This window comes from Electrophorus electricus, chromosome 11 (assembly GCF_013358815.1).
Source record: "Electrophorus electricus isolate fEleEle1 chromosome 11, fEleEle1.pri, whole genome shotgun sequence".
NCBI lineage: Eukaryota > Metazoa > Chordata > Actinopteri > Gymnotiformes > Gymnotidae > Electrophorus > Electrophorus electricus.
In genome coordinates this window covers 16,174,172-16,196,021 of record NC_049545.1, presented here as the reverse complement: position 1 = coordinate 16,196,021, position 21,850 = coordinate 16,174,172, and the positions used below count along the sequence as shown (strand labels likewise).

Here is a 21,850-nt window from a genome sequence, read left to right as displayed (position 1 = left end):
TTTTGTAATGTGAAAAGCACAAACACATTTAACCCATTTTAATTCAAATCTTTGTGTGTCGTATCAAATAGACAAAATGCAATTATGAAACTGAAGAACAAGTGTTTAAAAAGAAAAGTTATATAACTATGCCAATGAAGAGTTACTAACCGTAGTCCCTTTCAGTCGGTTTTGCTCGTCCTTAACCTCTTTTCCCATGATTCTGTGCTGGTCCATTCCCATACTGGAGAAAAGCTCTTTGTTTGAGATTGAGAGATCACTGTCTTCCCCAGTGACAAAGCAGACAGAGGTCAACGGCTCTGTCTTCACATTCCTAAATAAATCACACAAGAATCATATAAATCTGCCAACACAGCTCTGTCCAAGAGGACAAGCATCATCACTAATTCTAATTACGTATTGTATTGTTTTTTAACAATATAGCTAGAGAGTTAAACTGGTTTAAAAATAAACAATACAACCAATAAACAGAAATACAAGTCAATGTCTCTGTCTTTACATTCCTAAATAAATCCCACAAGAATCATATAAATCTGCCAACACAGCTCAGGCCAATAAGACAAGCATCCTTAATTCTAATTATGTATTCTATTTTTTTAACAATATAGCTAGAGAGTTAAGATGGTTTAAAAATAAACAGAAATACAGGTCCATGTCTCTGCCTTTACATTCCTAAATAAATCACAAAAGAATCATATAAATCTGCCAACACAGCTTGGTCCAATAAGACAAGCATCATCACTAATTCTAAATATGTATTTTATTGTTTTTTAGCATTATAGCTATAGAGTTAAGCTGGTATATAAATAAACAGAAACACAACCCCAAGGAGTAGTAGAGAATACTCACTGTTCCCAAGCAACCAGTAGGAATGTACTGTATACCATCTCATACAAATCATGTCTTACATTATGTTTGTAGATGAAAAAAAAAAAAAGTATTTTTATAATAAAATACTTTAGCAAACTTTTTTTTAGGGTTTTTTAAAATTCTTTTTTAGTTTCACCATTATTAATTTAAAAGAGAAAAAATGTTAGAAAATAATAATCTGACATGAAATATACATTCATTAGAATTAGAAATGGATGCAAACTGTAATGAATGTCTAGTTATTACAAGAGTCCATAAAGAAAATCTTCAGCATGCTTGGAGAGCAAAACATTTGGGGTGCTTGCTGCTTCAGTGGATGAGGAAAAACAAATGAACCTCAGTTACACAATCACACCCCTCGGAATTTGCAAAGTCATTGCCTCCGGTGACTCTGAGCCCATGTTTGGATTATAGCTAAACTATATTATCCATACACACAGTCATCACAATTATTAAAAAAGACCCTTAATGTTTTACATTTATTGAGGAAAAAGTCAACTTTCTCTCTTAAATAAATCTAACAATAAATATTGTTAAACAGCATTAATGAGGTAAGAGTGCTGACAGCAGGAATCTACTGTCATACAACCCAGAGAAGTAAGCAGCAAAAGAGTTAGTTATGTTTAGCTTTACTTCTCATTTTGCTCAAAAACCATTGCCTGATGTTAGTGAAATTTTATTCAGTAACTACACACTAGTAAACTCTTCCTCTCAGAGCTTGTACTGTCAAAACCTTTACATTTACAGCATGTAACAGACACTCTTGTCCAAAGCAACTTATCAGAAGTGCTTTGTTTTCTCCATGAAAGCTATCCTTATCCCTAGTACAACCAGACTCTAAGGATATCATCAAGCTAGATTCCTGTCAGAGAAAACACACAAGGAAAATACATTACAACAAGTAACATGAGGATATACACATTACTTGCACAGCTGATAAAGGACCTCCATCTGAAGTGCCATGGGATTATTTGAGTGCTGCAGAGTTGGGTCTTTAGTCTATATGTGAAGACTGCACTGTGTGGATGTGTAGTGAGAAGTCCCTGCCACTACCAGAGTGCTAGTGCAGAACAGTCTTGAGGCATTTTCCCTCTGACTCTTGAGGGCAATGATTCAAGATAGGCTATATCTGAGGTGCAAAAGGTGTGAGATATGGTGCAGGGTGAGACTAGCGCTTTCAAGGAACAGGGAGCCAGTCCATTTTTGGCTCTGTAGGTAAATTGGGGTTTTAAATATAGAACTTCTCTAACCTCTTTAATGTCTAAGTTTCTAAATTACTGGATGCCAGTAAAAGTAATGCAGCAGAGAAGAGTGAGGACTTTGGAAGACTGAATGCAAGCCGTGCAGCTGCATTCTGTAGTAAGTTGCAATAAGATGAAAAGGAGCTACACAAGCAACTCAGTGGCCTCTCTATAAAGAACTAGCCAAATCCTCCTGAAGTACAAAAGAACACTGCATGTTCAGATCACACTAGTAACATGTGCACAGAATGAATGCTGTATGTCCAGAATGATGAAATATCAGCTAAGCATACTGGGATGTGACTCAAACTTTTAGTATCTGAGGGAAGGAAGGACAGGATGGGTTGAGTGTCATTAGTAACATAGTGGTGTGAGAAGCCATGTGCAGATCCTGTCAAGAATAGATAGGAGCTCCATGTACTGAGCATTCACAGATCTGTCTAAAGAGCAGGTGTGGGGCCCTTCAAAGTCATCTGATATGAATGCCCCTCTAGGTAGGAGTTAAACCACTGACATGTTAGCAATGTCTAGTCTACTGAGGATGGATAGAAGAATAATGTGTTGACTGTGTTGAAGGCAGCAAGGAGAGCTAGGATTATGAGTACAGATGACAATTTGACTGATCTTGCAACATGAAGCTTCTCAGTAAATGTGATGCAGAAATTTCTGTGGTTAGGAACCTGGGTTTGGTTGCACAAACAAGGCTTATGCATGTTTGTAAGCTAAAATAGGTCATAACATTCTGGGCATAACTTTAACACTGTTGCACCAACTGGTCACAAATAGACTTTTCCCCTAAGAACAGGCAAAAGTGTACACATAGGATTTAAATGTTGCAATGGCAAGGTGACTTCGATGAAAACATCATAGCAATCCTTTAGCTAGAGGTCTAGCTATAGTGACAATGCTGGGGCAACAAATCAGCAATAAGCAAACTGTTGATCCTGAGAGCAGTCACAAAGAAAAAGCACACTTTTTCCCCACCTGCAACTGTCAGGGTTGTAAAGGCTATTAAACATCAAACAACAATTAAATCAATAAAAAGGCCATGTGAGTGTAATATATTACCAAGAATGACCTAAGGGAAAAAAACATCCAACCAACAAACAGAGTAACACTTCAGTGCAGATTCCAAATAAATTTATTAGAAGAGGAAAGCAAGGCCACTGAAAGAAAGATTAAGGAAGAACCCACTAAAAGAAAGACTTTTAGTGGCCTTGTATATTGCTCTGTTAAAAAGTGAAACGAGGCACTGGTGTAATTAGGAAGGGGAAGGGGAATTCAGATCACTGATTGCCAACATTAAAAATATATACATATTTTTAAACACATTTAATTTGGAATTTGGACAAGGTATCCTTGACTATTATTCAGTCCAGTTAGCTGTTGATATTAGAAATACAACAAAAACAGAAATGTGGAAAAGGATTCCAGGTCTGAGGAAAACCCACAGTGCTCCCATTAAGTGGGGAAATTAATTATCTCCCTGTAGAGATATGGAAGGGCCTGTTGCAGTCACCTGACAGTGCTCTGGAGGAGGAGCCAGCTGTCCTTCACCTTGGCCTGTTTCTCAGCAACTCTAGCAGCTAATGCAGGATGCAGGTTAGATAGCTGTGACACTGTCACATCCAGGACCTAGAAGCAGAACAAACAGATATAGGTGGAGTACTGTTTACAATTATTCAAACATATCCTTATAACTTTGTAATACCCAGCATCTTTGAACAAAGATAGTGGAATTAGAAAAAAACAAAACACTGTACTACTGTTCATTTGATTAAGAAGACATTTTGACTAAAACACTTTCCAGGTGTAAGAGTCGGTGCCAGGCCAAGGCCCCCTCCGACCACCAGAGGGAGACCTCAAGTCAGGCACACTACTAATCAGGCTTACTGCCCAACAGCTGGGCTAGGCCTATATAAGCCCAGTGACCAGTCACTCAGTGCTGGGTCTTTGCCAAAGTTCTGAGCCAAGCTCTTAGCTGGTAACTTTGGGTATTAAGGTCTGTGAGCCCTTGTGTTACAACTCACTTCTGTGCTGCGAGGGTGTCCATGTTTTTACACGTCCCATCCCCTCTCCAGTTTTCCCCCTTAAATCTGTCTCTCTCCCAAGGCTCCCCTTAGCCATTACAGTTCCTCCCTCTTTTACCAGTTCTACAATCTAACTGTTTCGCACACAGGCCTACCATCATTAGAGTGTGGTTGCTCACCCAGTAGGCTGTTGGTATCCTCACCTATCTGACCTGGGTTTGAGCCCATGTTATAGAAAGACCCAGCCATGGACCCAGCTCAACAGTTAGACCTAGCACAGGTGAAGGTGGTTCTGACTAATCAGGGGGTGACTGTTGGTCGACATGAGCAGGCCCTGCAACAGATCACTTCTCAGTTGCAGGCCCTGACATACCTCCTGACATGAGCACCAGTGCCTTTGGCTGCCCCTAATCAGGAGGAAGCAGCGGCAGAGCCAGCCCAAATCCTGCCTACCTTGCACTCGGAGCTGTTGCTCCCTGCCCCTCAGTGCTATGCCAGTGAGGCAGGAGGATGTAGGGGGTTCCTCCTTCAATACTCACTGGCTTTTGAGCAGCAGCCCCCTTGGTTCCCCACTGAGTGAGCTAAGGTGGCATACATCATCTCCCTTCTGACTGGGCAGGCTCTGGCTACCCCACGTCTGGGAGCACCAAACAGATGTATGTTCCACTGTGACAGAGTTCACTGCTGCCCTCAAGCGGACTTTTCACCATCCAGTCACTGGAGGGGAGAAAGCTTCCCCTCTCCTTTATATACGGCAGGGGAAAAGAGCGGTGGCCGATTACGCTATTGAATTCCACACTCTGGTGTCCAAGAGTGGATGGAACCCCACAGCGATGACTGGCGCTTTCCAAAGGGCCTCAGTGAGGAGCTTAAAGACAAACTGGTTCACCAAGATACTCCTGCCTCTCGCGATGACCTGATCGATCTGGTATTGCGAATTGACAATCGCATATGGGAGAGGCACAGAGCACAGGGACCAGAGATCAGTTGAGGCTCTCACGAAGCTCCGCATGCTCTTAGCTCTGTTCATGTGCCTGACAAGCAGGGGAAGTCCAGATTCCAGCCAATGCAGCTCGGACACACCTGCCTTTCCCGAAGTGAGCGAGATGCTCAGGTGCGGGAGGGGAGGTGTCTGTACTGTGGAAGCTTGGGTGATCTCTGCCCAGCTTGTCCTGAGCTCCAAGGAAAAGACAATGTCAAGGGAGTGAGGACCTCTGATGGAGTCAACCAGTCCTCCCCGAGCTCAAGGGTTGTTCCTCAGTACCACAATTGCTTGGGGAATGTCTGAAACACATCTCCAGGCATTTATGGACTCTGGAGTGGCAGGCAACTTTCTCGACGCTAGGTTAGCCAACAACTTAGCCCTGCCACTGGTCCCACTGGACGAACCCCCACCCATTGCCACCATCGATGGTCGGTCCCTTGAGCCAGGGGTTGTTAGCCATCAGACTCGTCCAGTCACATTGTGAGTTGGCCCACACACTGAACAGATTGCGCTGTATATTATCCAGGCTCCTGACTTGCAACTGATTTTGGGGTACCCCTGGCTTCAGCGACATAATCCCCATGTGGACTGGCTGACCCACTGAGTGGTGTCTTGGGGTTTGACATGGCAAACCTCCTGTTGGCAGCCACCCAAGCCTCGGTCTGGGTCTGGTCATAATCTGGTCATAGTGATGGTCTGGACCTGTCTCAAGTCCCCCAGGAATACTGGAACCTCGGGGAAGCATTTAACAGAAGACCCAACTATTGCCTCCCCACCGGCCATATGACATGGCCATAAACTTCCTCCCAGGCTCCAGTCCCCCTTGAGGCCTCCTATTCTCCCTTTTGGGGCCTGATCGTGGAGTACAGATGCATTTTGATTCCTGTATTGATTGTTGTTGAGGACCAGATGCAGCATAGATGCTGGAACACACCCGCCGCCTTTCCGATCCTACATCGAACGTCCGCTTCTGAGCCACCGTCATTATTGGATACTATGCTGCCGAGATATGTGAACTCGTCGATGTCCTCCACCGTTTGCTGCCCAATAGTTATCTGCACCTTGGTTTGACGATTCACCCGCATGGCCTTGGTTTTGTCTGTGTTAATGCGCAAGCCAACCTTTTCCGCTTCACCCTCAAGGCATGTTGTCATGGATTGTAGAACCGGTTTTGTATTTGCTAGCAAGGCAATGTTGTCTGCGAAATCGAGATCAGTGAGATGAGATCCATTTGTCCAAGGGATTCACTGGGCTCATCATCACCTTTTTCATGACGTAGTCGACTGTGAGCAAAAAGAGAATTGGCGACAGGATACATCCTTGCTTGACTCCGGTTTCGATGTTGAAGAAGTCTGTGTAGCCATCGTCTGTCCTGACGCAGCAGCTAGAGCTGATATATAGGTTCTGGAAGACGTTGACAAACCATTGTAGAATGCCATAGGCTCGTAAAATTTTCCACAAGGAGCCCCTGTGGACGCTATCAAAAGCCTTTTTGAAGTCGATAAAGTTGATGAGCAGGAGGCGCTGGAATTCGATGCACTGTTCGATGATATTACGAAGCATGTAAATCTGCTCACTGCACGATCGGCCCACTCTGAATCCGGCTTGCTCTTCCCGGAGAATTTTGTCCACTGCATGTTGTAGGTGCCATAATAGAACGCTGCAGAAGACTTTCCCAGGAACCAAGAGGAGTGTAATGCCCCGCCAATTGTTGCAGTCGGTGTTATTGCCTTTCTTGGGGAGTTTAACGATTACTCCTTTCCTCCAGTCACTTGGGACGCTCTGATCTTGCCAGCACTTGTTGAACAGCACTGTGAGGGTGTTTGCAATTGCGTCTCCACCGTGCTTTAGTATTTCCGTTGCTATCTCATCTAGGCCGGGTGCTTTGTTGGCTTTGAGTGTTCGAATAGCCACCTTAGTTTCCTCGATAGTGATTAGATAAAGATTAACTACCAGGTCTGGAGGTGGCGGTGTGGCGCCAAAGTCATAGGTGTTGGCAGGGGTAGGCTGGTTCAAGGTTTCCTTGAAGTGTTCTATCCAGCACGCGTCTTGTTCTTCTCTGGTGAGCAGAAACACCCCATCTTTGTTTTTGATGGGTGCACTTGAGTTGCTCCATGCCCCAGTCAACTCTCGTACAATGCAGTACAGCGTCTTATTGTCATTCTTGCTAGCCGCCTCATGTGCTTCGGCTCCTTTGCATTCCAACCATGCCTTCTTGTCAGATTTGCAGCTTCATTTGACTGCCCTATCCAGTTGCCGATATTGCTCTGCTGTGGTTTCCTTGTCAGGGTCAGCTTTTGCCTGTTCGCGTCGGCATTTTGCGATTTTCCTTTCGTCAATCAGGCTCCAAGTTGGGTCCCGTATCCAACGTTCTTTCTGTGTCCCGCATCAGCGACCCACGGTTTCCTTTACCGTTTCTATGACTGCTTGTTTGAATGCCATCCAGTATTCGTCAATGTCGCCTGCATCTTGGAGTAGCTCGAACCGATTTCTCAACTCCAGTTGGAATTGTTTGACCGCGGCAGGTTCTTTCAGCATCTCCACAGCGTAAGGACGTTGTCATTGCTTTTGTTCTCTCCATTTGAGCCGTAACTGAATTGAGGATCGTACGAGATAATGGTCTGATCCAACGTCCGCTCCGCGATAGGCTCTGACGTCCAACAGTGCTGAACGCCATCGCCGAGAGATACAGATAAAGTCAATTTCATTGTATGTGGCTCCATCCGGCGATCGCCAGGTTTTCTTATGGATGTTTTTGTGTCGGAAGTATGTGTTACCAATGCAGAAATTGTTCATATTGCTAAAGGATAGTAGTCGTTCACCATTATCGTTGGTCTGTCGCCCCGAACTGTGTGGACCAATGATGTTTTCTAAGCCACAACGGTTGTCGGTAATTTGCGCATTGAAATCACCGATGAGAAATTTAACGTCATGGGTCGGGATTTCATCAATGGTGTTTTGTAGCAGTCCGTAGAACGTATCCTTCTGATCGTCATCGGAGTCTTCGGTTGGAGCATATACTTGGATAATGGAAGTTTTAGCGTGTCTTGATTGAAATCGCGCCATGATGATGCGATCGTTGATAGGTTTCCATCCAAGCAGTGCACATGATGCCTTTTTACTAAGCACCAATCCGACACCATGAATATGGTGCTCCACATGTCCTGAATACAGGACTGACTTGCCATCACTTACGATCTTTCCCGATCCAGTCCAACGCATTTCGGAGATGCCCAATATGTCAAGATTGTAGTTGTCAAATTCATGTAGAAGCTGGGCGAGCTTCGCACCTTCGCAGAGAGTTCTAACGTTCCAGGTGCCTAATTTGGAAATAATTTTTGCATCGAAGGTTCCAGTCTGCATCGGGCGTTGGACACCCTCGCGGGTTTGCTCCAGCACCGTCATCAAGTTAGAGGTATGGCCAAGGTATGGGCTGTGGAAAACTGGCCTAGACCCACCTCAGTGCATCTGGTCCAATGCTTCCTGGGCTTCACAAACTTCTACTGCAGGTTCATCAAGAACTTTAGCATGGTTGCAACACCACTGACCGCGTTGACCATTTAGGCATCTGAACAGTTGTGCTGGTCCACTAAAGGCCAGCAAGCGTTCAAAGAACTAAAGCACCATCTAATCATGGCTCCTATTCTTCAGCTCCCTGATGCAGAGCTTCCATTTATCATTGAGGTGGATGCATCTGAGGTCGGTGTTGGTGCAGTTCTGTCCCAGCGATCAGGAGAGGACAGTCAGGCGCTGCCACTTAGCCTGGCGAAGGGCACACAGGGCTCTTATCTGCTGCTGCAGCTCAGAAACATTACACCAACAAGAGACAGCGACCAGCGCCGACTTATTGGCCTGGACAGCGGGTTTGGCTATTGGCCAAGGACTTGCCTTTGAGAGGGTATCCCCGCAAACTCGATCCTTGCTACATTGGGCCGTTCAAGGTCCTTCACTGCATTAACCCTGTCTCTTATCGCCTTGCCATTCCCCTGTCGTTGAGAGTCCACCCCACTTTCCACGTGTCTTGCCATAGGCTCGTATTGTGTTCGGTGGGCCCCTCCAACCCGCCGGGTCCACGCATGGTGAACGGTGCGCCAGCATACACGGTCAAGCATTTTCCCCCTCAAATCTGTCTCTCTCCCAAGGCTCCCCTTAGCCATTACAGTTCCTCCCTGTTTTATGGTTTTGTTTGGGATGTTTTAGTTTGGTTTTCCCCAGGGCATTGGGGCTGCCATTCTTCCCGTTGCATCCTTGGTTGTCCCTTTTCCCATGCTCGGCATGGTGTTTAGTTTTTCCTCTAGTTTTGTCATCCTCCATCCCTTTTACGGGCAGGTAGTTTTATAGCTGCCACAATCTAGTGGGTATTCATCTTGCAACAAAGCAGACGAGGTTCACTCACCACCTTTTGGTTATTTACTTTTCTTGTTTCTACGATCTAACTGTTTTGCACACGGGCCTAGCATTCTTAGAGCGTGGTTGCTCGCCCAGTGGGCTGTTGGTATCCTCACTTTTGTGACCTGGGTTCAAGTCCACATTACAGCATATATATGCTTTGTTTGTCCTCTGTTCAACCTAAGGCTAATTAAATTTAGATTTTAGATTACTTACCATAATTTGGCTCGCAATATCCAGAATCTCCCCATCTCCACTGAACGTAGCTTGATTGGTTACAGAAAGGGCTTTTCTCTGGATATCAAGTAAAGAAGGTTGCCAAAGTCATATCATTACATCTGTGTGCTAAAAATGAAAATAGCTGTGCATTTTTGTGGCACTTTTTGTGTGTGGTGGACTGAGATTAATGAAAAACTATTCTATAGATAGGAACATTACCAAGAAATGATTATTACCATGTTGTTGACAGAAGCAATGAAATTATCAGCCTGCTGGAAGAAGGTGGAGGCTTCCAAAGCGAGCTGTAGATTGTCCTGACAGTCTTTTAGGTGGGACTGAATTTTCAACCACCTAGAACCCAAAGATACATACTGTATTGAAACCAGTACATGTGGTCCCACTTCAATAAATGAGCGCTGGCTCTGTGGGAATTATCATAAGTGGGATTTATAACTCACATTTTGTTAATGTGCTTCCTCCTAGTGGAAATGTTCTTTCCCTCACCCTTTCCCTGTTTCTCCAGTTTGAGAGCCAGTTGGTTGATCTCCTCATGAAGGTTTCTATATAGCTGCTTATCCTAAAATGATATAGAAAATACTTCAGAAATTTACTTCAGATATACATTCTGTAGTGGCATGATGATGCTATGCTTATAAATGTCTGCGGTTATCTCTTACTGAGATTTTGATGGCTTATTTTAAAAGGCCTCACCTGTTTCAAATCTAGTAACTGTCGAGTCAGCTGCAACTTATCATTGTTTTCTCCAAGGGGGCTGGCCAGCGATGGCTCTTCTTCCTGCTGGCACATATAAAAGTGTTTGCTTCACAATCCTAATTGTTTCAGCCCAGCTATTGCTTTTCTTTGAGGAAAGCTACTGTTGTTTTAAATTAACCTAGCTACCACAGAAGAGAGGTAACAGAATGGTCTTGTTATGCAACATCTTAGACTGCTGGAAGCTGAAAGATTTTAAAATATTGATGAGATAGATAAAGGGAATAATATGAATCACTATTAAAATTTTCCAGGGCAATAAAGGCAAACCAATTCTGGGAATTGTTTGAGGGATCTTTGGTTTATCTAGTATAGACAATTAAAAAATGGCAGTAAAATTTTAAAATTTCCGAATTTCTACATCATGGGATGGAATTTATTTACCTTCTGTTTGATCCAGGCCTCCAGCTTATCCACCTTCTTGTTGAATTCATGCAGACTTTGGAATCCACTAATTACTCTGGTTTGATTGGCAGCTGTCTGTTTAAGTGTGTTCCACTGGTCTCTGAGCTGGCTGAGCTGCTTCCTCACCATATCAGAGGTTGGGTTCAGCTTGCACATCAATTGCTCTCCCATCTGTATCAACCGATTATATCTAAAGGTCACTTGGAATGTCTTCACAAGTGCTTATAAGATAGCAGACATGTCAGTCAAGAGCATTTAAAATGAGAAAGAGATTCATTGACTGGTGTTCTGCTGAAGACTTGAAGTTTCTAGAGTATTACTTTCTACCATGTCTCTCTTGTCCTGACCTTATTTAATTAATGTATGGCTTTTGCTGTCATGGTACACTCCCCTTCCCACTGACCACGTGGGACAGCCCGGCACATGCAGTGGGAGTGGATTGTGTTCAATGTGACTTGTTTGTTGCCACACTCGCTTGTTAACACACAATGCACCATATTCTTTGTTTTGTCTTTGTTTGTATTTAAACCCCTGTGTGTTGTACCATGATGTCGGTCATTGTTCATGTTCATGTTAGTTGTTAACACATGGCAAGTTCTTGTACCTGTTGTTTATTATTTACATCATACTGCACTATCTGGTAATGTGTGAGTACCATATTGTTTCTAGTTTGTGTCTTGTGTGAATAAATGTCTACATCAAGAGAGGTCTGTGTGTCCTGCTCCTTGCCCTGTAGCACTCTGGCCATCAAAGAATGGCCGACCACAGGACACCAACTCACTTGACCACCACAGAACTGCTCACAGGGATGCTCTTAAGGTCAAGCTATCAGGACAGGCCACACTGGAGGAGGAGGACACAGCCTATTCCAGGCAAGGAAGGGAACCCCCCTGGAATTTCTTAGGGGTGGCTAGTGCTACCGGGCCAGGCCCATAGGGATCTGATTGGGTGGTCTAGTGGGTCTAGCTAGGTCTCCAGCTAGTGCTTCTCCTGTCTCTTCTCTCTCTTTCTCTTCCAGAACTTGGCAGGTCCACCCAAAGCCCAGGATTGCCTCAAGGGCTTTGCCTCCATGATGGGCTTTCCCTGGGCAGCTGGTGATGTGTAGGCTGTAGTCTGAATTAGCACATCTGGACCCAGGGTGGACGTGCCCCTCTGAGTATCCTGTAGGGCCCATGTGGGTGCATTATGTTGTCTGTCTTGGCTGGGTCCCGCTAAGGCTGCTGTCATCGATTATCACCACAGTGCTTCCAGTCCCGTTGAGGCTGCTGGTCTCCACTACACTTCCCATCCAGTTGAGGCTGCTGCTGTCACTGTTATCCGCAATGCTTCTGGCTCCGTCAAGGCTCCTGCCTACTGAAGCTATCAGACCCACCACGGAGCATCACCGTACTGCCCTGGGAGAGGCACAGACCTTCCCTGTCATGTGTTGAGAGACCTTCCTTGACCTCCTAGCTCGCATTGTGTTGGGTGGGCACCAGGCTTTACCATGCCACGGTGGCCTGGGGTTTGCTGTCCTGAATAAGGATGCCATGGGAGCTGCACCCTTGGGGGGGTACTGTCACGGTACGCTCCTCTTCCCACTGAGCACGTGATACAGACGCTATGTGCAGTGGTAGTTTACTGTTGACTGTGTTCAATGTGACTGCCTTGTCTGTTGCCATATCCCCTTGTTAACACACACCTGCACCTTGTACCTTGTATCTTTTTTTGTATGTTTACCACTGTATGTTGTACCATGGTGTCTGTAATGTGTGAGCGCCATATTGTTTATCGTTTGGGTCTTGTATGAATAAATGTCTGTCTATGTCGAGAGAAGTCTATGCATCCTGCTCCTTGCTGTGCGGCACTCGGGAAATTACATTTGCAAGCTGTCATTTAATAACAAAATGACTTTTTTTGTGTCCATTTACATTTTTGAAGCCTTAAACGTGCAGAAAGCACTTACTAAATTTGTTTTCATCATAATTAGTAGACATAGTAAAGTTCATTCATGTTTCATTAAAGAAGGTATCAGGCATTGAAATCACCTGGTTAAGCTGAATGAGTGTGTTCTCAAAGTCCTTCAGGTCTCTCTGGAGAGTCTGGGTCACTTCCTCCCAATCCATCATGGAACATGTCTGAATATCTTTGAGTTTCTTTAGCTTCTCTTGGATCCATGCCTCAGCCTAAATGAGTTAACAGAAATAAAAAATCTGTTGTTATTTACAAAGTTTTTCAGTTCACAGGTATGTAATTTTCCCTGCTTTGTATAAGGTTTTAATTGATTTAATTGAATTCATTAAACTTCAAAAAAGAGGTATACATTATTATCTCTGTGTACGAGTATGTGTATGTATTTGTCCTTTTTCTACTTTTCCTTTACATTTTTACTTTGTATTTTACTTCTGAAATATTATCATATGACACCTTACAAGCACTGGAAAAGCTGAGACTCCTGCACCTACACTGAACTGATCTAAATATATCTAACCATCTGAAATGCTGTTCAACTTGCTGTTCTGCACTCATATGGACTATACGTGATGTAGTATATCATGGACTGTTTATAAGCTGGGATGCCTAGGGAGGATGGGTTCCCTCTTGAGTCTTGCTCCTCCCAAGGGTTCTTCCTTAATCCACCCAGGGTGTTTTTGCTCATTAGGGATCTTGACCCAGACATTTGTAAAGATGCTTTGTGCAAACATGTGTTGTAAAAAGTATTATATAAATAAATTTGACTTTGACATTCTATGTATTTAAAGGTATTTAAAGTCAATTTCTTGCTCTCCTGCTCCATTAAGATCTTCAGTCTTGAAACACTGTATTAAACAAATTCATTTCAAAATTAGAGTAGTTTATGTTATATATCTGAGAGGAACTTCAGCAACTCCAGAACAGCTCTAAGGCTCCAGTACTATCATTCCTCATGGAGGAACAGTTACTTCTGTCTTCACATACAGTAACACTTCAGAAACATTTCAAGTAGACTTCTCTGTTCTGCAAATGTGTTATTCACAACACAAGTTTCTTTTGGCTGGCTTGCAAGTTGCACAGGTCCTTTTGAAACTGCCATTTCTAGCTACATCTGTGTTGAAATCAAAAACAGGTGGCCAAATCAAGAAAGATCCCAGCCGTGTTTATTTGGTATGAACACAATATATGACCAACCACTGTGTGGTCTTCAAACGCCCACCCAGGTCAGAGTATTTGAGTAGATATTGAAATGAGCTCGTCATATCTAGAGCAATCAATATGGTGGGTTATTGATAGTGGGTTGTGATTAAAGAGGTTCATTTTTGTGAATGTTTTTGGAAATAATTATTATATTTTAAAATATTGATTTAAAATATAGTTTAAAGCATTTGTAATCATAACATATTTTTCTAAGAACTGGTGACTAACAGTGTTCTTGAGTCTTGGGGTATTTCTGTTTTCAAATTTTGTGTAAACAGTGCCTCTTCTATCTCTACTGGTAGCCACAGAGAAACACTGCTTCACTCAGGGAGTCCTTTGTTATTAAAAGAGGCCCAGTTTTAATTATGTAATCTTTACAAGACATTTGCCTCTGTATGATCTTGTCTCCTCAAATCATCTTTTATTTAAAAGTATAAGTAAATGAGTAGTTAGTCTTTTGCTACTAGAGTCTTGAACTCCTGGTTCAAGCTTCATTTATTTCTCATAAACATCGAAGCTTCTTTGCCAGATTTAACAATATACAGATCCAAAAGAAAATGAGACCACTTCAGTTTTTTTCTTAAATCAGCATCTGCACATGTACAGCAGCCATTCCATTCAAGTGTTTGTTGAATTCCTTCACAGACACACCTCATTCTACTTAATGAGATGCTGAACAGGTATCAACAAAATCCTTAACAAAATCCTATTCTAACGAGCAACAGTATAAAAACCACTGCTGCTCTCATCACTATTCTCTTATTATAGAACTAGCTAGATGGGAAAGGTAGTGCTAGGACTACCCAAAAAGTAAGTGTAGTCAAAATACAGCTACAGACCATGCCAAAAGAGTTGAAAAAAATGGTTCTTAATAAGGAAAAGAAGGGTTCAATTGTAGTTTTACTGGCAGAGGGATACAGTAAGCATCAGGTTGCTTCCATCTTGAAAATTTCAAAAACTGCGGTTCACAAGAACAAGGTCGAGCAGTAAACACATGGGACAACAACAGCTACAGACTGGGAGAGGTCAAAAATGACTCTCTACTGTCCATGATGATCATCACCTCAATTCGAATGTCACTTAACCGTAAGATGACATCAAGTGACCTACAGAAAGAATGGCATGCAGCAGCTGGGGTGAATTGCACAGTGAGTACGGTTCGAAACAGGCTTCTGGAGGCAGGGCTGAAGCCATGCAAAGCTAGAAAAAAGCCCTTCATCACTGAGAAGCAAAGAAGAGCCAGACTGAAGTTTGCGAAAGACCATAAGGATTGGACAGTAGAAGACTGGAATAAGGTCATATTCTCTGATGAGTGCAGTTTTCAGCTTTGTCCAACACGTGGTTGTGTAATGGTTAGATGGAGACCAGGAGAGGCATACAAGCAAGAGTGTCTCACACCCACTGTGAAATTTGGTACAGGATCAGTGATGATCTCGGGGTGTTTCAACAAGGCTGGAATCGGGTAGACTTGTCTTTTTGAAGGACACATGAATCAAACCACTTGCAAAACTGTGCTGGAAGAAAACTTGCTTCCTTCTGCTCTGACAATGTTCCCCAACTCTGATGATTGTTTTTTTCAACAGGACAATGCTCCATGTCATACACCCAGGTCAATCAAAGTGTGGATGAGGGGCCACCAGATCAAGACCCTCTCATGGCCAGCCCAATCTCCAGACCTGAACCCATTGAAAACCTCTGGAAAGTCATCAAGAGGAAGATGGATGGTCACAAGCTATCAAACAAAGCCGAGCTTCTGGAATTTCTGTGCCAGGAGTGGCATAAAGTTATCCAACAGCAATGTGAAAGACTGGTGGAAAGCATGCCAAGATGCAAGCTGTGATTAAGAATCAGGGTTATTCTACCAAATATTTCTTGACTCATCCTTAGTTGAAATATTGGTACTGTACTGTTTATAAATTAATATGAGCTTTCTTTGCATTATTTGTGGTCTGAAATTTCTGTAACTGTTTTGTTATTTTGACCATTAGTCATTTTCATAAAAAAACATGCTCTAAAATATAATATTTCTATCTGGAATTTGGAAGAAATATTTCCAGTAGTTTATAGGATAAAACAAAACTGCTCAGCCTGGATATACACATACCCATCAATTGTAAAACTAGAGAAACTGATAATTTTGTAGTGGTCTCTTATTTTTTTCCGGAGCTGTATATGTTAACAATAATGGACTATGGACTATACTATGATATAATTTAGATGCAAAAATCATACATATACATTATATGGTTTAACTAATTGTGAAAATAAGGGCTTTTTCCTGTCTCTACAGAAGCCAGATATAATTAAATAAGTTTCACAGAGCTTCTTACAGAAGGAGATTGTAAATAAGATGGTTGTGGGCTTTTTATTTGAGATTTTAAAACTCATCATAAGGCTCATCTGCTCTATGCTGCTGTACAGTATTCTGTGCTACTCTATGGCATTGTATGCTACTATATGCCACTCTGCACTGCTACTATAGTTACACAGTTTAACTAACATTGTTACTTGACTAAAACACTGTAAAAACATATGCATGTGATTAGAACCATATGAAAACTAAGCACACGTCTAAAACCTATTTCCTAAAAAAATTGATCAACTGGTGTGAACCACTAAGCCATGTTACAGGGTCTCTCTTAACACACAGATGAATTTTCATACTGAATGCAGTTTTGCTCCTCTCTAGAAAAAAACCCATCAACATAAAAACTCTCAGTGGTCAATGTCTCCAGGCAGTTGTGGCCAGTGTCCCTAAGCCGAACTTTCTGAAAAATGTCTTTGCATGTCAGAAACAGCATAGCCGTGAGATAAGACAAAAGTTTAGGCCGCTCTGCATCATCCTAGTGAGCAAGAGGCGTGAAGAGACGAGGCCAAACAATGATCTCATCACCAAATAATTGCTCCTCTTGTGGCTGGACCCCTTTCCCTCTCCCCTGCCTGTTCCCATGCCCCAGATGAAAAAGGAAAGAACAAAAGTTATAATGAGCATGAGATGGTGCTGAAACTTGTGGTATTGTCAGAGGACAGTGACTGTCAATTTCCATCTCTCTAAGGCACTTTTCCTTGCCTACTACTTTTTTAAGCTTTAGCAATGCCCTTGTTTGCACATTAGATCATTTCTCATCTTTCATCAGAGTCTCAGCTGTAAAGGTTGAAAAGTATGATTAGTCTCATAGAGGTCCATCACTACAAATCAGGAAAGGACAAATAATTTTCAGTGAAAATTAAAATACCAGTATAAAATACATAGTAAATAGAATTCAGATATTCTAATCTGCATTATGTGATTTGCAAGATGCAAAATACATAATTATATATAAGAATAATGTGATACCTGAGATATCTCCTTGCTGAAGAGTGCATTTTGCTGTGTGAAAAAGTAGTCCTTTTGAACAGACAAAACTTTTGAAACCATGGAGACCTCGTTTTGTCTGCAGGGAGAGCTGTTCCCCTTGACAAGATCATTTTTGAGTGACTGGGATTGGAGCACTGGAGTCTGTGTGCAAAAGATTGGACAAAACACATTCTCAAAAACACACAGAAATTGTCCAGACAAAACTAACACAAAGCAAACATTTCTGAACAACAAGGTAGAAGCCTTTATTCTATCATTTGGTACTTGCTAAAAGATCACAAACTCAATCAAAAATTACATTTGGACTTAAATGGACTTTAAGTTACCAAACAGGGCAACTATTAAAATTACATTTGATTAGTTTGTGCCAATCCAATATGGAAAAGCTATCTTTTTAAAACACCATGTTATCTTCAGTTTATTTTAACTACTGTTACAATAAACTGCACATTCCAGCAGTATTTTAAAAGAATTCAAATATTTCTTCTTATTTTACATTCAAAATGGTGGCATATGGGAAAACTTTCACTCCAACTTGGCCTGGGTGTGGTAAAAGCATTGACTGCAGCTCTAAACCATATTGGTGAATCAAGAGGAAAGTTAGCCAGCACCATAATCACCTCAGCAGGAGGGAATGTAAAACTGTCCATTTTAATAGTTAATTACACAGTTTACACATCAGAAATCCATTGCAAGCATATGTCTAACAGCTTCTAAGTTTTGTTTAGCCAAAGAGCAATTGTCAGCACAACAAATGATGATGATGGCCATCAGGACAAATTAGGAAGGCTGCTAAGATTTCAGTGGCAGAAATTTGTTCCCTCTTCCTTCAGCCAGGAAACATCTGCATTGAAGGGAAAAAGCATCGAATCTTATTTGCTTTTCCCCCTTCTTGTCATAAATCAAAAACATCATATTTGTGTGTTACAGTAACCACAGACAAAGAAATCTTTTGTTTTTCATCCACCAATCATTTGCATTTATTTATTTATTTTTACTGTTTTTGAAGGGCACCATATTTGCATTCATTTTAGTAGATACTGAGATGTGTCATTGTGTACTGCAGATGTCTGTGTGGGTCCTGTCTTCCGCTGCCTGCTATCCTGTGTGACTTCACGTTTTCCACATGGAAGTTCCCTGCCCCTCTCTGAAATGTGTAGCTGGGCTTACACAACACCAAAATGTGCTTCAAATGACTCATGTCTTAGACCTGAGGCAAGGCAACCTGTTTGTTTTGACCGGCAAAAGACCTTAACATTGCAAATAAACATCCATAACAAAAGCTGTGCAACTCCTGAACAGGCGGGTGGTGCACAGGTAGTCATACCACATACTCAATATGATCAAAGGGCATTTTGTTTTCTTAGGGCCTTGACTCAGATTAACCCAAAATGGCCATAAATGTTTCAACACTGCTTTTTACAAAATCCAACTGAAAATTTAAAATAATAATTTGTTTAGGCTTGGCTCCTTTTACAAATGACATCACTTCCTAAATTCCAAGGGACCATTATGATAGGCACATCTGGATGTGGCTGAACTCTCACCACTCAAAATGTGATTCATGATCAAAACACATACACTAAGTTATGCTCATACATATCCACTCAGTTATGCTCTTAAAGCTCTTAAAATATCTTCTGAATGGTTCCTTAAGATCACCCTTTTTGCAGTCTGAGGACTCCTAAGCACCTGTGATGCAGTTAACAAATACTGGGTGGAAAATGTAGAAGCTCTGAGTTACCGCAGAGGTAAAATTAAGCACATACATAATTTTTGCAGGTTCTTATTTACCAGCTCTTAGAGAAAGAGGAAACTGTGCTATATGCATGATACTATGAACTAGGATATATCCTAGATTTAGTTTTTAAAAAATATAATTAATAAAATAAAATGACACTTATGAAAAACCTTTACAAACTAAGCTTGGGAAAAAAATATAACAGAATTCATTTCAGTAATATATTATTTGAACAATATTCACCTGTTGGACATCTAAACATCTCTCCAAGTTAAGCAGAAATCCACTTGTTTGCTCATTGCTGCTACTTGGTTCATTATTTGAGTCTCTGTGCAACAAAACCTAAAAAAACATAAAAAGGAGACATAACATTTAGAACCACTGCAGTTTCGGGGTCTGGTTGATTTTGCTTACTTTAATCCTTTAAGGACACTAGTGGATAGAATCTGTATAGATGTATTAAAACTACCCTAAATTCTCAAGGTAGGATTTACAGAATGGCCCTTTCAACTGAATCACTTACATCATTTGAAATCCTGCAGTCATTCCTGGAAAAGCTTTAACTGCATAAATACATAACTTCAGTCTACTTCTTTTCATTAGAATTACAATCGTTCCCATTGTGCTACATGCATAAATGTACAATCAACTATGGAATAGCAAGTCCAGACAGAAAGAAAGAAAGATGACCTCATCATTCTCCCTGAAGCATGAATGAATAATACATTAGTGTATTATCGTTTCCATAGCACTCACATGATGTAGTTAACTGCTCACTGTGGCTTTGGCAAACAACTAAGGACAAGATTTTTAAACAATGGCTTTTCATATTCGGGCAGGTTTGGTGCTATTTATCAGAATTATATCAGTTTAAGTTAAATCAACTTCAGAGATAAAATGTACAGTATGTGATTTGTGGAGGTTCATTTTTAACTAATAATAATAATAATAACAACAATAATAATAATAATTAGCATTTCATTAATCTCCGATTTGTCTGCTAAAGATCAAATCATAATCATAATCGTAATCTGGTCACCATGAAGCTAACCTACTAGGACCTACCACAGGTATTAGCCTTTTTCCCTTTTTAATGACCATTAGGTGTTCCTGTCCATGTCAACATGCAAATTTCAAAACTGAGCCTGATGGCAAAAAATCTAGACTAACCTTCACCTGGGTATGGTGAACGCAGAGCATTATAAATCTAGACTAACACTCACGTGGGTAGGTAAAAGCAGAGCTGTATAACACTAACACTAACCTAGGTTTGGTGAAGGCAGAGCAGTATAAATTGATTCTATCTCCATTTTGTAAGTCCTTATGAAATTTTGTAAGGAACTAACATTTGAAACATAAAGGTTTTATGCTTCACACCAAGCCCTAATTTGAAACTGTGCCTATGATATTGCCTGTTCAGTATTATCACGTACACTACCAATGAGTTAGTCAATACTTAGAAAGGTTAGCAGATTTATTTAAATACAAAAAAAACCCCCATTAATTAGCATCTGAAAGCATGAAGTGAAAAGGTGAATAGACAGGTCTAAACATTTTTGCCTGGTTTATTTTGATTTTGTTGTTCATTTGTTATAGTTTTGTATTTGTAACAGACACTACAGACAAAACTAGTCTTTGACATTTTTGAGGGACTGATATATTTTAAACGGACTACATGTTAAATGAACTTATTACTGTTAATCGGTACATTTGCTACATTTTATTTGCTGGAACAGCAAAGCATTTTTATCTACCCATTATTTTCCTTGATGGTAAACACTTAAGGATACAGGCTATCTTTTCATTTTTTATACTTTTTCTTTTCTTCTATCTATCTATCTATCTATCTATCTATCTATCTATCTATCTATCTATCTATCTATCTATCTATCTATCTATCTATCTATCTATCTATCTATCTATCTATCTATCTATCTATCTATCTATCTATCTTTCTTTCTTTCTTTCTTTCTTTCTTTCTTTCCAGATTGGACAGTAAATTTGACAGTAACAATAAGTTACTTACTGGTACCTTGAAATGGGAACTTGGTTTTTTTTCGCAGCTAACCCCCACTATCCTCGGAAGTTGTGCGCTGTCAGTTGTGATGTTATTATTGTTGTTAATGTTCTCCGAATTTGGGTTTATTTTCATTTCACGCTGCTTTGCCCTTAGGATCTCTGTTTCCTTGGTGGTTTCCACACTGCTAGAAATGGTGATTTTTCGAATGGCTCTGGAAGTAGCAGTTGGAGAGGCTATGTTTCTGTTCAGGTGATCCTCTTTCACCATTTCCTCTTGACAACGCTTCTCTAGAGTGTCTTGGGTCATTACAGGCGCACAATGCCTTTCAGAGACACACATCTGAGGCTGGTCAAGGTAGAGAGACACCTTGTCATTTAGATTGTGCTGTAGCTTGCAGTTGTCCAACGACCGATTTGACATGTTATCCTCTGTCACATCTGAATATTTTGGCACAGCCGGCACTGACAGTTTAGTCCCGATTGTGAAAGGCTGAATTTTTCTTACAATGCTTTCTGACATAGTGTCGTTAAGCAAAGTGTATAAAAAAAATACAACTCAGTAACAAAAAGTTTAACAGTCTGAAACCTTTACTTACTTCCCTCTTCACTGTCTGAAACTCACCATCTAAAAAGTGCAGACAGGAATGAAGCAAAAGAGAGGAGGATATC

General features: G+C 41.3%; 1 protein-coding gene across 6 annotated transcripts in view; it reads right to left on the bottom strand.

The window, feature by feature from the left end:
* Positions 1-21,850, bottom strand: part of LOC113588398 (spectrin beta chain, non-erythrocytic 1) — a 43,593-nt gene extending 21,743 nt beyond the window's left edge. For 4 of the 6 annotated variants that reach the window (XM_027027564.2, XM_027027594.2, XM_027027601.2 and 1 more), the window contains exons 1-11: positions 21,189-21,850; positions 19,406-19,504; positions 17,401-17,562; positions 12,938-13,075; positions 10,890-11,081; positions 10,446-10,532; positions 10,193-10,311; positions 9,971-10,085; positions 9,732-9,809; positions 3,631-3,746; positions 151-313 (exon numbers count right to left, since the gene is read on the bottom strand). In XM_027027564.2, coding sequence (XP_026883365.2) covers positions 151-313; positions 3,631-3,746; positions 9,732-9,809; positions 9,971-10,085; positions 10,193-10,311; positions 10,446-10,532; positions 10,890-11,081; positions 12,938-13,075; positions 17,401-17,562; positions 19,406-19,504; positions 21,189-21,701 — 1,782 coding nt within the window. In that variant the 5' untranslated portion in view covers positions 21,702-21,850. The remainder of the gene's footprint in view (positions 1-150; positions 314-3,630; positions 3,747-9,731; positions 9,810-9,970; positions 10,086-10,192; positions 10,312-10,445; positions 10,533-10,889; positions 11,082-12,937; positions 13,076-17,400; positions 17,563-19,405; positions 19,505-21,188) is intronic. The other 2 variants (XM_027027571.2, XM_027027580.2) reach the window with 2 other exon arrangements.